Source organism: Centroberyx gerrardi, chromosome 16 (assembly GCF_048128805.1).
Source record: "Centroberyx gerrardi isolate f3 chromosome 16, fCenGer3.hap1.cur.20231027, whole genome shotgun sequence".
Classification (NCBI taxonomy): domain Eukaryota; kingdom Metazoa; phylum Chordata; class Actinopteri; order Beryciformes; family Berycidae; genus Centroberyx; species Centroberyx gerrardi.
This window is the reverse complement of record NC_136012.1, coordinates 19,862,748-19,880,034: the sequence shown is the minus strand read 5'-3', so window position 1 is coordinate 19,880,034 and position 17,287 is coordinate 19,862,748. Positions and strand designations below refer to the sequence as shown.

Sequence of the window (17,287 nt, the reverse complement as noted above, 5' to 3'; positions counted from 1 at the left end):
AGGCCGCCTTCTCCACATCTTGGATCTGATATATCAGCACGGATTGCTTCCTGTCAGTCTCTGTGAAACACAGCTAGCATGACTTCAGATAGAGAGAGGGACTGTACTGACTGCAAAAGATTGCTTTGATGTGTCTGTTTAAGGGCTTGAGATGGACTGCGGCATTATCATCATGGATAGACCCTCGCCGCAAGCCTCAGTACAGGTGTGTGCTGTCATGTTGCTGTGCATTGTATTCCCTCAAATAACTGTCTATTGTGTTCTGTTGGATGATCAAACTCACAGCACAGCACATCTAGAGTTATGCAAATAAAACCTACATGTCTTGTCTCTCTTATCTTCTGCACATTCAACACTTCTCGTGGTTCCATGAAGCTATCACAGCTGATGCCTGCATGTCAGTTTATGCTGTTTATATGAAACTCGCTGTAAGCTGAATGGTTGTGTTTAGATGCAGGGGATATAAATGCCAGGATCAAAGCAGCGTGTTTGTCTCTCTCATCTTGTTGATCTAGTCATGGTAATGAAATGCAGTGATTAGAGGAGTAAGATTGGATTTTCGATGCAACTGAACTGGGATGGTAATTGCGTGACATAATGAAGCACTCGTGAGTGTGTGCCTGTGTGTGTGTGTGCGTACGTGTGTGTTTGTGTGCGTATGTGTTTTCAGTATGAAATGAGAGGGTTTCAGCAGCTGTGTGCACCTCCATGTCTTGGGCTCCACTTGCCCCACCCCCATCCTTCTCTGATTTTAAAGCCCATTGGGAAATCTCTCCAGCTGGATTCCCACAGAAGCAGACTACAGTCCATCTACAGTAAACGTATAATTAGAAGCTGTAGTCTGCTTGACTGTAATGATTAATGTCTTCCATTTGCTACCTGTGCCTGTATGAATATGGATGGAGGCGTCAGCTCCCATCAGTCTCAGTATAAATCACATTGTCTGATAGCATATGCTTGTTCTCTTGCTGCCCTTAGCTCTTTGCTAGCTGTCATACTCTTTTGCTTCTCTTAGCTGTTTAAGAGAAAATTCCAGCATTTGCTAATTTCTGACATTCCCTTATTGTTTTAGATCGCTGTATATCGCTTTCCAATGCTTTTATCACGTTATGAGATATTTGCTATTTTTCCCTCATTTAAGTTGTTTTTCAAAGTAAATATTTTGAAATAAACGCTGTCTAAATATTACGAGGTGTAAAGAAGAGGGCGGCAATTTTAAGCCTTAGTTGTGTAAGATCTAGTTTTATTTTCCATTTAATTTTAGAGACCATAGCTGGCAGAAGGGTCTTGCTTTGTTGGCTTGAATGTGTTATGATTGACAGATTAGCTATTGGTTGAAAGATTTATTTTGGGCTGGAAAACACGGAAATCGTACATATAGTGACCCGGAAGAAGTATCTTTGCTCTTCTTGTTTACAAGCAGAGACCGGTTTCCGGAATGCGTGCATGAATATGAAACGGTGAAACGGAACTTCTTTCAAAATGTAAACGTTTCTAGCTTGATATTCTGGTCCAACTTTGCAAAATGCGATTGATGGCCTCTTCTCCACAATGATAGATTACCTTTACCAACCAAATTACAAGTCACCAGAGTTGTTTTCTGTGTAGTTTGGAACTGAATGGGAGTGAATGAGCCCCAGAGGTATGGAAAAACTGATTTAAAAATATCTAATCGTGATACATGCACATAAAAACACAATTAACACTGAAGGGGTGCAAAATGTAAAAAATGAGCAAAAACTCAAATCACACTGAAATTGTCCCTTAAGCCTCTTACTCCATGCTCTTTTCCCTTCCATAGATGCTTTGGTCAGTCTTCCACAGTTGTAACAATTCTCTGGCTACACCCTCGGCTGAATAACATGGTTGTTAGCTGCTTAGGTTGGCTAGAGTTGCTGCTTAGAGGGAAGAGAGGTTAGGTGGCCTTCTTCTCATTTCGCCCCGGGGACCATAGCACAGTTACTGCAGTATAAGAGGGACATGAGAAAGCCAACTGCCAGCGGGTGAGTCAGCGTGCACTTGGCCCCAATTATGGTCCACCTGTGCCTTAAACCAAAGAATAGAGCTAGTGGGGTTTGCTGCCAATCTCTAGGGAACAGGGGTTTCAGCCCATGAGAGGTGGAGCAGATAGTCACACAAAAAGTGGTGCCCAGAACACACATGCACACACACACACACACACACACACACACACACACACACACACACACACATAGTCACTGCACTCTACATGACCCATATTTTGGACATGACAGTGAGGAGAAAAGAAGTTGCAGGCATAGCCTCTGGTCTGTTTCGCTTGATCAGACCGCTGGCTGGAACCAACGGAGTCATGACAAAGCCACCATGGAGCTCGGTCTACCGGGGATTTTCTGAATCATACCCATGAAGGAGACAGGCAAACAAAGCTTCGTGAACTGTCTGTTTCTCATTTCACTCATGCAGCTAATGCAGAATTTCACTATATCTAAAGTTTGGCAGAAGTCTGGTTTTCCCCCTTGATGAGAACTTTACAGGTGCAATGTTTGGGACAAGCTGATCTCACACAAATATGTGAAATGAACATGACTTGTTAACAAGTGGTGGTAAGTAAAGTGTTAAAATTCTGTGTTCCCAGCACAAAACAATTACGTGAACTAGGCACGAGTATAAATAAGAAGTAGTCTCACATTGAAGTAGCGCAGTGGAAAATAAGGGTGTTGTGGTTGGGGTGGTGGATGGGCTTATGTGTTTGCTTTCAATACCAGCGACCAAGGTTCAATTTCCAGCTTCTATAAATGAAATTTCTACAGTGAGTGAAACTAAAATTTTTAGCACAAATTTTTCTTATTTAACCATGACCAAAGCCTTTCCCTAACCTTAACCTGGTTGTTTTATTTGCCTAAATGTAACTGTTAGCCAACCTGAAAATGCCGTGTCCAATTTGTGCTGTTGCCACAGAATCCAATTTGTCGTGGAGGAACGTAGTTTTCACATAATTCGTGTCCACAGCACGTAAATGACTTTTTATGAGATCATGTTGGTTTGGGATGATACAAACATATTGTGGAGTTTGCCACTGTTATTGTTCAGATGTATTCATGGCCACCATAAAGGATGGAATGTATTCTGGAAATTTTGGAGGGGAACACAGTCAGGGTGGCGATATTGCTTGTGTTAATTTGACTGTATCTTCAGTAATTCCATAATCCTTGCTGAGCACAAGATAAATGCACTCACCCACTTTTAGTCATTATCAAGTACGCCATCAAGAAAAATCTCATCAACAGAGAGATGTTTGCTCTTCCTCACTGTGGGGAGATGTTTTCTATTTCTCATTGGGAAAGTGCCATGCTGCTTTTTTGAGAGATTGTCCTGCATCAGCAATACAGGCTATAAATTATTTAAGAACCAGCTCTAATAAGAGATAAAGTTTTAAACCAAACCGTCAGATGTTGTGTTGTCTAATAACTTGAATAGCAGTGGTCATATTGCTCATGGTAGTCTTTTTAATTTTGGAATCCATTCCACCAGGATCAAATTAAACAACTCATTGTAATTCATATAATATACATAATTGTATAAATTGATTGCTAGCATGAAATTCAGACTCATTATTTCCTCTTATTTAAGTGATTAACCCTCTTTAACACTTTTAATCATCTGTGTTTTTAGATGCAGTTCTGACCCTCACCAATGGTCATGAGCTTTGTGTAGTGACTGAAAGAATGAGGTCCGCAAGCGGCAGAGATGATGTTCCTCCGCAGGGCGTCTGGCCTCACACTGCGTGATAGGGTGAGGAGTTCAGTGATCCGAGAGGACCTCAGTATTGAGTCACTGCTCCTCCACATTGAGCCGAGCCAGTTAAGGTGGTTCAGGCACCTGATAACGTTCCTTCCCCAGATGCCTGGAGGTATTCCAGGCACGACCGACTGGGAGGAGACCTCGGGGTATAGACCCAGGACACGCTGAAGGAACTACATCTTCCAGCTGGCCTGGGAGCATTGGAGATCCCCAGGAGAAGCTGGAGGAAGTTGCTGGGGAAAAGGACGTCTGGGCTGCTCTGCTCGCCCTGTTGCCCCCCCGACCCTGACCCGGACAAGCAACTAGAAAATGGATGGATAGATGGTTTTTAGGTGCTTGGAAGGCGCACCTCTATAAGAGCCAGGCTCTGTGTGTGTGTTTGTGCATTGTTTGTTCATTTGTTCATGTGCAATTCTTTTTGCTGTGTGCAGTGCTTAGGGGACTCATGATATAAACTATTTAGCCAGCGCAGAGCACTAAGAGTCTTATATAAAGGAAATACAAGGTGCGCTCGTACACCAGGCAGTGCGGTAGAAATCAAACTTCAAACTTCAAGCGTCAACTAACTCAAAGCTCAATTCTCTTAGTTACAACAGGTGGAGTTTTTAAAGTCAAGGTAGTTTCACTCACTCCCACAACCACGCATACCCCCCACCTCCCCTCCCCTTCTTGAGCACCTTGTTTAAATTATGAATAAGGAACATCCGTTAACATTATTTCCCAAAATGGATATAGTAGTGTTTTGGAATGCAACCAAATCATTCAAAACTACTTGCAGATTTATTTCTTCAGTTTTAGGCCCTTTGAATGTCTCCCTTTTTTGATAAATAGTATGGTGTCAGTCCCAGTAGGAGAGTCCCTGTCTACTTGTCTAAGGATTCCATATCTTCCTCTCAGCTTGATAGCACTAGACACATGGATCTCAGCATGCCGCACAGCCCACTGACAGTTCTCGCAAACTCACCCTCTAATTGGAATTACACCAATGCAGCCCATGCAACAAAACACTAGGGAGGCTTTAACTGCAGTCTGACTGAATAATTACATTGTCATGGTGTTATTATCATGCTGCTGATTAAGTTTGGGTGCACAAAGCTGTGACAGTGCAAAGTTGATTTAAAATATGGTTGATGGTTATAAAGTTATGTGTCCTCATGTTTTCTTTTTAGTAGAAGTGGAAAACTCAGAGGCAGGACAAACATTGGCTCCTTGACATAGCCTCAAGGCCCAGCTCAGGCACTGCTCCATTTGCTTTGTGCGCTTTTTCTAGAGTGATGTCTTATTCACAAATCATCCCCTTGGTGTGCTGGACACACATCATGGCAGTGCATGTCATGCAATTTGTACAGAGAACAAAGGCATATGGCTATGGTTCGCCTTTAGCCTGTTAAGCATAAACAAGTTCAGACAGACTAGGAACTAATCCTGTTTTACATACGTTGTGCTTTCCCCATGACCTCCTGTCAGGTGGATTTAATGACTCTTGGGAGTCAGTCATCTGCATGAGGGAGGCAACTCTTTTTAGATGTTAGTGTAAATGGAATGTTTTTGTGATTGAAATATGTCCTAGACTGCAGAGAGACAATGCAAAGGTAACCGACTGTGAAGACAAAGTATTTGCCTCAGAAATCTCTTGTGGAAGAAATAGCAGAAGCATAACCCAGTGCCACAAGCAGTGTCCATCTGACACATGTTTATTGAGCGTGCCACCCATTTATTGAAAAGCAAACATTTCTCGAGGACCGTGAGATTCAGACACCTGATTTCAGGAAACAATGTGGGCGTCTTGTGGGAACACGCAGACAAATGGAGGGAGTCTCAGTGGCCAGGCATCAAGGTGAGAGAGGGAATACAAGGACGAACATTAGGAGCCCAAACGGTGTCTGTTCAAGCCGATAAAGAGATGTGTCTCCGGCCATGTTATGGATGGTTAGGAAGCTCTGGGCCTAGTGTGTGGGCTGAGATAACCATGGGCAGTATGGCCAAGCATGTCTAATGGAGTGTGCCTCCCTAATGGAGAAAAGGGAACACGTAGGCTTTCTACAGGCAGAGTTAATAACAATTAAAGGTTATAGACAGTATCTAATAGGTTAACATCCCCACGTATGACTCAGACAGTCAAACACGGGTCTGAAATTTGCCACATATTGTGCGCAACCTTTCATATTGATATGTACTTGTTTAATATGCTTTTTCCATCCATGTAACAAACAGAGTGCAAAACTAAGGTGTCTACTTTCGCCCCAGATATTTTCCCCTGTGTTGAAACCATTAGTAATAGTACATATAACACAACACCAAACATAACTGCATTTAACAAAGTAAGACAGCACAACGCAACCTTTTTGTACAAGGACAATACTTTTCTCTCTCAAATAACTCACATTTCTTGTCCAGGAAATGTGCTCTGTAATTGAATGAGCTCTCTAGGTTTGTTAATTTGGTTTACCAGTACTATGTTCTACCAGATCTGTATTGAATTTTCTTTATTGTGTGTCAATTAAATTCCCACATTATTTCTATAATCTACAACAGCCCAAACAGCATTTTGGAACATGGATATCTTTCTCAAAGCTAGAAACCCAAGAAGCAACTGATATCACACTGATATACTGCCTGCCCTGGAAATACTATAAATTGAAAGTGACTGAGAGAATGAGACTTTGCAGACAGCCAGAATGTCTAAACTTTTACATCCAAATGGGGTTTATATTACAGGAGTGCTGCTAGTTCTAAAGTGGAGAAAGCAATGATCCCCAGAAAACATCCTTGGTGCTGTCACAGTCACAGTTCCATCCTTTCTGAATTATTCTCTCTGTGGAGCTGTACACCAATACAACCCACAATGTCCTAGGGCATAGGAACAACACATTTCAAAGCTAAAACTCTGTAGTATTCCCCTTTGAGATTTCACACTAAGAAAAGCTTTCATTCTGCAATTTATACAGGCTACTGTCATGTTTTCTCAAATTGAACACATCACAATAACATTACAGTTTAATGCTGCACTTCCCCCCTCAAGGACAACTAGTCATCTCACTAATGTGTGGAGAAGAGAATCTGCGAGTGAACCTGAGGTCAGAGTGCATTGGATTTGTGGAGATACTCGATCTGTGGTGTTTTACCCTTGAAAAAGCATCTCCCTGCTTATAAAAGATTATTACCTTTAGGCCACTAATGGCCAACACACCAATGCTATCACAAAGTCTTGGATAATGGACACCAACACCCATCCAATCAATATAGCCCTATCTCTATGGAAACTGATTATTGGAGACCCCATTGGTTCTCTTATTGTAACAGAGGAGGGAGCAGAATGTCAATAAGATAAACATTTAATACCGCAGCTACTCTGCCTCTTACACTAGGCAACCCATGGAGGTCAGCACACAAGTCAGGCCTTATTTTACTTAGTGGTGGTGAAACTGTGATTAGTGCTATTGGATTTAATTTGCTTCTTCCAGTAGTGGGCGGGAGTCAAGGGGTGCCTTGACACCAGACAGCGTGTGGAGGAATTACACAGGCTCCCGCATCGTATCCCAGCATGGCTCACTCTCATTTCATGCTGCTGGAGAGGAGCGGCCTGCGCACTGCCATTGTGTTATCTGACGAGCACAGTTGTAATCCCCCTCAACGATCCCCCCGCCCCCCTTCTCATGAAATTCTGCTTCGCTGGTCATGCGTGAAAAAGGCTGGAAAAGGAGGGAGGAAAAGAGAAAAAGGAGAAATTTGTTTGTTGTTTTGGCTTTTACCTTCGCTCCAGCTAGTCCTCCGTTTCCTAATCTGAGTGACCTTGGTATCATGCTATGTGCCATCGCTGATAGTGTCACATACGCATGAGCCACATGATGGCTCTTTAATCAGTGTACTGTGGCGATACACAGTCAGATGAATTTACTGTCTTCAGTGACTCAAGTAAGCACACAGTTGCAAAGAATGTAATATGAGCAAACACCTCCTCTTTCATTCCAACTTTTCCTAAATACTGTACCTCATTTATTTATTTATTTTTTTACAAAACTGCCATGTCAGATATGAAGTATCTGAGCCAACCTCCATTAACAGCTTAAAGCTGGATTCAGAATCCTCTCACTGATTTTGCCCAATCCATGTTTAACCAATTCTGCATTAAACACGCAACGATCTGATGACTTCTCACTTAGTCCAAGTCCATAGGAGTCAAGCTGCTTATTTCACTTCTCTCTGTCTTTTACTTCTGATCCCTGGTCAGATTTGATATGACTGAACCTGAACTGGCTCCTGTCATATCACATGATTGTCATCAAATCCATATAAGTGCTTTAAATTAATTCATTGTACAGTATTGTACATTGGTAATTAATAACTAATTAATTAATAGCCAATTACAATTTAATTGTCATAAATCAGCTATAGCAGTAATCAAAACTCAAGCTGAGTTAGGTTGATGTGTAAGTTTTACTTTGAGTTAACAATTTAAGTGTTTTTTTTGCTCTACCTCTGCTGGCACTAGCCTGCCATATTTGGCTGATAAATTACAGCTTCTGAGTAATTACCGAGTAATTGCACTATGGTCATTCTGAATGGTGTTCAGTTAATGAGATTTTGATTCAGTTACAAAGCAGAGCCACAGTTTGACTCCATTGTCAACTGTTTCTTTTTGTTCAGCTATGTATTGTGAGGCTCGGTTTTCTTAGGCCAGACATTTCCTTTCCTCCCAAAGTGAAGTTTAATCAGCATGAACTGTATGGTCAGACTTAATGACATGATGGAGGGTTTTATAATGGGTCCCACTTCATGTTCCTAATTGCAGAGAACATAATGACCTACAACGATGAACCTCAGAGCCAAAGTGCTGTTCCAGTCAATAAGTGGCCATTTTAATCTGCCAGGGCCAGAGAAGGAGAGAGTAGGAGATCCACTTAAGTAGCATTAATTTACCGATGTGTCACATATTTTGTAAGCTATATATGGAAGAGGGTCATTTTCCTGATCTTCTGATCTCATGTCTTGGTCTGTATGACATATAGTGAGGGATATTGCCCATATGAAATGCTGTAGTGAGCATTTGTGTGAAGTAGCAAGACAATCTCACTTAAGCTGCATTTGAACCTGTCTTCCCTACATTTCCCACCTTTCTCACTATGTAATTACATGAGACTTTGCCTTAGGAAAGACCTACATCACTCGGTCTCTCCCCCTACCCTACTTATTCTGTTAATCTTGGATTAAGTCTAGTTGCAGCGCAGCTCACACACACAGGACAACATTTGTGGGCATGTAGTGATAAAATGGAGTCAATGCTTTCTTTTACCTATGGGATAACTTAGGTTTAGGCTGGATGTGTGTGAGGCGAGTGAACACACATTTGATTTGAGCCTCTGTGAATGCATGCTCTGCTGCCTCCAAGGCTGCGGCGGCTCCTTCCATGACCAGTGGACAATGTTGCATTTTAATGGCCTTCCAGCTGAGCGCTAGCTGGTTACTAGGGAGTATCTGCAGAGATTAAAAGTTTACACTGAGCTCATCCGCATCAGTTACACTTCATGATGCTTTTATTATTCAGTGGCTCGGGGTTTTGATTTCAGCTGGCAGCAGATACGTGTCACTCCGCCACACACGCACAGTTTAGTGTGGGAAGAGACAAGACAGGGAGAGAAACCATTTCTCTTCCTGGTAATATCAGGATGGGGAATTGTACTTGTATAAGACACCAATGATTAGAGATTTAAAAGGTTCAATATTGTACAAAACTGTTTTTTCCTTGCCCTTCCATATGTAAGGAGTTTGGTCATTGCATCTAATAGCCGAGAAAATACGAAATCTGAAACTCCTCCAGCTTTACCATAGTTTCCTTATCTAAAAATCATGTGATTCTACAAGCCGTTTTGATTTGGAGCCCTTAGTGGCATCACTCAGGGCTGACAATCTGTATTTGACCGGCCCGACGTAAATAACCGTTCACACTCACCGAGTCTCATCAGTCTCAGCATCTCAAGAGAAAGCTGCCTTCAGATGTGGGAGAAGGAGGTTGTTATGCGCATTTAATCTCGCAGAAACAGGGAAGTGTCATATGCGGTGTTGGGTCAAACGGGCAGAGAATCATCAGTCACATCTCTCCGGCTGGAGGTGTCAGCCCAGCACTCAGGACGCTGGCTGGCTGTTAGAGACCATCAGTAAGCTGTCACCTCCACCATATATCCAAACGCAAATCTAATGCCCACTGAAGCACTGGACAGATTTGTGTCAGACACCGCTTTCTAGTCAGGCTTAGACTGTGTGTCCAAGTATTTGTGCTCATTAACCCCTTTGTTATTGAAAGTTACTCAAGTGACCTGACAAATATTTTTAGAAGTGTGTGCAGTGACTTTTGTCTGGCTTCATAGCAGGTTATGGAACAAAGATGAACCAATAGTAAAAAGAGCCAGACATTGCTACGCACTGACAATGAGCACAATAAATGACTACAAGTAATTTTTTTACCTAGCGAAAATGAAACCTTTAACATATTCCCAATGGCATTTAAGGTTTACCGGTGCAAAAACATGAATCCTTTGTTTTTGTCTCGATTAAATTTCCTTTGTATCCTTTGTCTTTATATTCCACGCATGAGTCTATCCTCGAACTTCGAGGTGGCGCTGGCTGTGGAGAGCAAACCGTCTGTTTGACTCTTGTCTCCAACTTGGCTCTCAGTTTTTAGTCATTAACTCACGTGAACATCCCATCTGTCCTCCTTTCACACTTGCTTTTTCGTCAGCACCCCTCATTGCTCTACTCTGTGTATCAGCCAAGTGTGTGGGGATTTCCAGGGTTTTTTGGCAAGGACAAGAGAGCTCCCAAAGTGTCTGTGACAGAATAATTCAAGGCGAAATTTTGTCTCTGTTACACTCAATTGATGTTTTTTTTCCATTGGTGTGAACAACCCACATGTCAATTCAAAGCACATGTATTTTTGGACACAGGTTGGTTTTCATATGTGGATTTTTTCACATAATCTGACATCATGTGACAGCTTTTACTTACTTCAATTCATAAGTCAAAAGTGTTTGTTTTTTTCCCCACGTGAGCATTTTATTTTCATTACATATGACAGTAGTTGTTTCACCTGTGAAAACTTAATTTCACATGCAGACACAATTCATAATTGAAAATGTAATTCTCACAAGGGAAATGGGAAATTTCACATGTGTCCACAAAGCACATGTGCCTTGAATTCACATGTGGGTTTTCACCTGTGACTTTTTTTGTAAGGGCAATTCCACATTTTTCTGCTCCAGTTGGACTGTGATTCATTCAAAGTGAAAGTACACACTCCTTGCAGTCCCCTTCCCTTCACTGTTTACTAGCCTCCAGACATTACTTTGCTGTTATGGATGCTTCTATACCAGCCGGGACTGCCATCAGAATTTAATTAAAAGCTATCACGGAAAGATTGTGTCCTCTCTTAAGGACTGAGCTTTTGAAGTCTGACTTGGCTAATGAGTGTTTACTTCAGTCCAGAATGTTTCCTCTGAGAAATTTGTTTTTCTGCAGTTAAACAGGTGTTTCTTAGAACTGAGTTAAAAAGAAAATCCCACCATTTTGATATTAGTAATTAAAACGGTACAAGCATTTTAAGCACATATTGGCCTAGTCTGAGTTCTTTGGAGCAATGCCTCTCTTAACCTTTCTTCTTAGAAAGTTGTAACGCGCTTGGTCGTGTCTTAGCTTACATTAGCTTTAGGGAAGTAGGCTGCTCCAAGATAGCATGACAGAGCCAGACGACGTCAGTATTGGGATTTCACACATGTACCACTTTATTCACCTATACTTGTCAACCATACAATGCCTGGTCTCTACAGCACTATAATCTCTCAACATACATGTAGATTGATATAGTTTAACACGTACCAAATCGTTACTGAAGAGACAAGCTACTCATCAGGAGATAGACTGGGAGTAGTACTCAACCTGCCGCTGTAACCCAGTCCCAGTAAAAACAAGGAGCACCACCCAGTGACTTAATCTGTTCCTGCAACCAAACAATGTTCCAAAAGCATAGTAGGCATATTTGCGACTGTTACAAAGTCCTAACTTCTTTTGCATTTAAATTTCTGATGCTCCATCCAGAGTGGCTAACAATGAGTGCAACAGTAGAATAAGCTTCAAATCCTAGATCAACAACATTACAAGAGCAACTGTCAGAGCCATAGGACCCTGATAGTATTTCTGTCTCCCTAGAATTATCATATAAAAGAGAATAAAGAGCAGCACAAAGAATAAACCCCAATGCAACGCAAAAATCCAGCTGACAGAACGTGAGCTAATCCTCAGCAGCATTAGTAAACTCACCTCAATAAGAATTAGCACAGACTCTAGATGGCAAACCATGGTTTTAGCAAAATAGGTGATTATCTAACAATTATCTAAAACACAGGCAACACCTGACATATTTGAAATAATATAGATCATGCCACTGATGTCATAACTAACAACAAATATTTTATCACTATCTACTGAGCTGATTTTTGATGAATGGTCTAAGAAGAAAAATCCACCCTTGGATACACTGCTATACATCATCAATCTGTGATGTTCAACGCGTTCCAGGAGTTATTTTGTGATCAGGTGTTGCTGTAGTTTACTTTTTTGATGTACCCACTTTTCCTCAACCTGCTTTGTCTACTTCTACTTCAGTTACTGATTTCCTCTGTTTCCCAGAATGCCTTTCGACAAGCCCCAGACAACGGGCATGAACCTGTTAGCATATGGGCATATAAATATAGCTAGCTGGCCTACTAGTTTATGAACAATGGGGCGTGTCCATGATCACCCCTTATAGAGAGCCTAAGTCCCTCCCCTTCCGGTGGACCACCATGGGACCTTATTTCGGAAAAAATATGTACGGTAGTCAACGGCGAGAGACAAATAATTGTTTGATCCCGTTTGAATTGTGCCATGAATTACACATATGATGTTTTGTCAATTTAAATGATAATTTTGCAAGTCAAGAAAGTCGCAGTTTGTCGTAAAACTGTTGAACTATAAGACTGTAAAAATACGTAATTAGAAAGACTACACACCCAAAAGTCGCGCAAGTGACGTAACTTCCTCTCTCCACAAGCTACCCAGAGCCGCTGAAGCTAAGTCCCTCTCAGATAGCAGGAGTATTATACACAACCTGGAAGGTAGACAGTAAGAATGGATTTAAACTGGTTTAGGATAGTTTTAGTACAGTGGGGGCTAACGTTAACGCGATGCCTGTGTGTTTCGTATGTTTCGTTCCATGTTGGTGTTGGTGACGTATATTGTGCAAGACGAGAGATGTAGTTCACTGAGCGGTTTCACACAAAACTAAACGTTACTTTACTGTTTTACGACAAACTGCGACTTTCTTGACTTGCAAAATTATCTTTTAAATTGACAAAACATCATATGTGTAATTCATGGCACAATTCAAACGGGATCAAACAATTATTTGTCTCTCGCCGTTGACTACCGTACATATTTTTTCCGAAATAAGGTCCCATGGGGGACAGCGGAAGGGGAGGGACTTAGGCTCTCTATTCAAAACCACATGCAAATGTTGTGGCTGCAATGCATTCTGGTTTAGGCTGCTCTAGGTGGAGAAATGGGTATCTATGCCTCTTCTATGAACACTGGTGCAAAATGGTGAGTCTAGAAAGATGACCTTGCTTGACACCAAAACTTGACATTTACCGTTGATGTTTTAGATCGCTGAAAAATGTCCTGCTATCAAACTCCATTGTAGCTGCGCTGGAAATATCTCGATGTGACGTCACGTTGTCTGCGTTCGGCCAGTTATCCATAGGAATAATAAAAATATACCAAACAACAAAACAACAACAAAATGGGCCCAGATATGCAAGGTACATCACCAATAGCTGCTTTTCTAGCAGTGCTTTAGGGTGAATTGTTCTTGTAAGCCTACTGACTGTACAGAAAAACAATGCCATCTATATAAAACCAAATTTTTTTGTTCAGGAATGAGAAACAGAGCATGTGGCAGCATGCAGCAATGAAGACTCTCTCAGTAAACAAACTTTTCCTGTCATCTCAGATATCCCTAGCTCAGTTTATGCATTTTTTTTGCCCATGTTCATCTCTACAAACTTCACTCATATCTCTCATTTCCATAATTCAGCCACTGACCCACTTTTAGAAGATGTGCTGGACTTGAAGTTGATGATCAAGTTGAGTCATCATCTACTTGACTCGATGCCCTATTTCGAGTATACAGTACATATTTAATTAATTTCCCCTCGCGCGTCCCTTCTTCTCACTCGCTGAGGCATGTGATGGGAGCAGTTGAGAGTGGAAAATACTAGGCCTCCCTTAACTCACTCTCTCTCACTCTATCACACACACACACACACACACACTGTAGGAGGACACCCAGTAATCAGACTCATGCGGACCCTGCTCTAAAGCGTTGAGTGATGAGATTTATTCTCTGATCTGTTCAGTTGTGAGTCAGAAGGAACTCTCTCTGACCAGAGGCAAGGAGAGCAGGGATCCTTGGTGCGATTCTCTGCCCTTCACCTCAATGCAATTTGCCACACTTCACTTTCAATTTGCCATAGTACAGATACACATTAGACTAGATGATGTGCATATATTCGCACAATTTGTGTATCCACTGTGGAGCCTCTCGCCTACTGGTGGGGCCGGCATGTGTCATCGATTTGAGGTGAACACTACAGCAGCAAATCAGCTCATTATAGAGTGAACGAAAGCCGCTCAGTGAGCTGCTTTCGCTTGTAATTCTGTCTCTAGGAAAAAGGTGAACTTCAATCCAAAAAAAAAAACCCTCATAGCACTGAACTCATAAACAAAGGAAGGTCAGGTGTGGAAGGAAAAAAAGCAGAAAAAAGACTCATTTAAAAAGTTAAAACCTGCTGAGAAAACTCCAGTATGCGAGGTAGCAGGCCCGCTTTAGGCAACCAGACTGATTCTGGGCTTCCTGAGTTGACATTCAAGTGAAACAGGCCTTCAGTGTTGCAACAAACACAACAGTCTCTCTCTCTCTCTCTCTCTCTCTCTCTCTCTCTCTCTCTCTCTCTCTCTCTCTCTCTCTCTCTCACACACACACACACACACACACTCACATATGACCTACCCCCTCACCCATCACTCTCTCAGACTATGATATGAACTTTGTTATTCATTACCCTTTTCATTCCTCGCTCTCATTTAAATTTCCGCCTGTCAAAAACCAGCCAGTCCAAAACCCATCATACTGATCCAGCCTGTGCATTGCTTTTACATGACAATCGCCCCGGCAAATCTCTAACAAACCCTTCCTGCCACTCACCCCCACCATCCCCTCTCCATCTCATCTCCCCTTCCCTATCTGCACCATTTCTCCCCGTCTCCCAGCGCTGCCTTCCAGTTTGCTAATCTCCCTGCCCCCTCCAGCTAAATGAATCACCCCCTCAGTTTCTCCTCCGCATTTCTCTCCTCCTCCAGCCCTCTCGCTCCCGGTTTGCTCCATTCCCCTTTCGCCCTCCACCTCTCAACACCTCCACCGGTCTTTGCCTGCCTGTACCCCTTTTAACCCATCTATCCGCATGACCCCTTCCTCCCACCTTCTCCGCCCATTCTCCCCCCTTTTCCTCCTCCTCCTCCTCCTCCTCGATCCCTTCCTTCCCTTCTCCCCTCCTCCTCGCTCTCTCCCTATGTGGCGGGTAGAGAGCATCTAATTTCTCAGAGGAGGTGCTGTCAGTTGACTGCTCTCCAGGCTAAGAGCTGCTCTCCTAGCCCCTGGGTTCACGGAGTCACGGAGTCACGGCTCTGCTCCGCTCCAGGATTATGCAGATCTTAATTCCCTCCCGCTCACACCTGAGGTTGACAGGGCATGAAATAAGGAAAGTGTTCACTGTAAAAAAAAAAAAAAAAAAAAGTTTTTGCCACACACAGAGAGGGAAAGAGAGAGAAAGAAAGATAGGAGGGGTGGGGAAGGAGGGAGGTAGAGATAGTCTGTGAGAGAATGGGAGAAAAAGAGGAGAGAGAGAGGGAGCCGGGAATGGGGCAGGGTAGGGAGGAGGTAGAGATTGTCTGAGTGAGTGAGAGAACGAGGGAAGAAAAAGAGAAAGATAAAGGAGGAAGGAGGCAGAAGTGAGAGAATGAGGGAGGGAGAGAAAGGCAGAGGAAGGGAAATGTTTTTGTTGTGTCTGTCCCCAGACACTCTGAATACACAGTGACTGGAGCTTGGCCCTGTTTTCATACAATAATTAATCAGCGCCGCACATGTGCGATGCATATTGTACTCCTTTCTTGCCATTTTTGGAAACATCACGAATGCAGGCGTTTATTATGCATGACATCTCTCAGGTTTAGGTCAATAAGCAATGAACTTGATGTTTCTCCAGGTTGTTACAGGAGTGTTTTGCTCACTAATTGTTTGTAAATTATTAATTGCTCCTCATGAATATCATACACCGGTAGCACCGTGCCTTATGTCACCTCAAAAAGTCACCGATAAAGCCCGGTAATTCAAACGGGAATTCCACAGGTAGTTTCGGACAAGGACAGGTTTTCTTTGAGCTCTAAGGCCACAGGGTTTGACACATTAATTTGAGGTCATTATTACTATTATTGCCATAGTTAACTTGTGCATGTTAAGTTTACTTATTAACTTGATGTCGGCTCATTCCTAAACAGACACCTGAGCTGGACACCTGTCAGCGACCATTATTAAATTGTTTTTTTTTTTAAATAATAGTTGGGAACGAGAGATAAGACTTTGCTCTATGTGTAGAATCCTAAAATAATTTCTTATATTGAAGCGTGCTCGCAGGTACCGTATTTTGATACATGTCATCCCCCCCCCCATTTCATCACATTTTATTTATGGCAGCAAAACCTGAAGGGACCAGTTAGTTAATGGTAGCCTAAAATCTTTCCTGCTCCTTTTGCCTTAGTTACCATTATAATTTGAAATGAACACACAATGGCTAAATTTCAGAGCTGCGCCCATTGACAAATTGATCCATAAATTGAATCCGCTATTTATTATGATCAAGTTTAAAAGTATAAAATGGCAGATATGATGTTACAGTCAGTAGCGTCGATTGTAACGGTCCAAAAGTTGATGACAAGCAATAAAAGCAACTCGAACAAACCCACTGAGAATAATACATATAAGTACAGTATGCCTTACCTGATAAAGCCTCCTTGGAAAAAGCAGAAAGACAAGACATACAGAATCCTAATGACCTGTGGGAGCATTATCTGGCTCAAATCTCTCTCAGTCCCGTTGAATAACTTGCAGAAATAATCTCAGGAATCACCAAATCCACTGAGCGGCTTGTGAGACTGGGCTAGAGGAGGAAGGCATCGTCTCTCTGAGTGATCCAAGCTTGTCTTTGGGGAAACTTGTTCCCCTCCCACCAAGTCCAGAGGGCTGTACACATCCACAGCAGGCTCTCTGCTTCAGGCGGCTGGACACCACTGGTCAGTGTGTTAGTAAGCATGTGTGAAGGCGAGTGTTGATTTTTTTTCAGTGGTTTTGTCTGTTTATTTT

At 42.3% G+C, this 17,287-nt stretch overlaps 1 protein-coding gene across 1 annotated transcript in view; it reads right to left on the bottom strand.

The window, feature by feature from the left end:
* Positions 1–17,016, bottom strand: part of glra4a (glycine receptor, alpha 4a) — a 43,861-nt gene extending 26,845 nt beyond the window's left edge. The window contains exon 1 of the mRNA XM_078289072.1: positions 16,925–17,016. Coding sequence (XP_078145198.1) covers positions 16,925–16,992 — 68 coding nt within the window. The 5' untranslated portion in view covers positions 16,993–17,016. The remainder of the gene's footprint in view (positions 1–16,924) is intronic.
* Between the last annotated feature and the right edge of the window lie 271 nt (positions 17,017–17,287).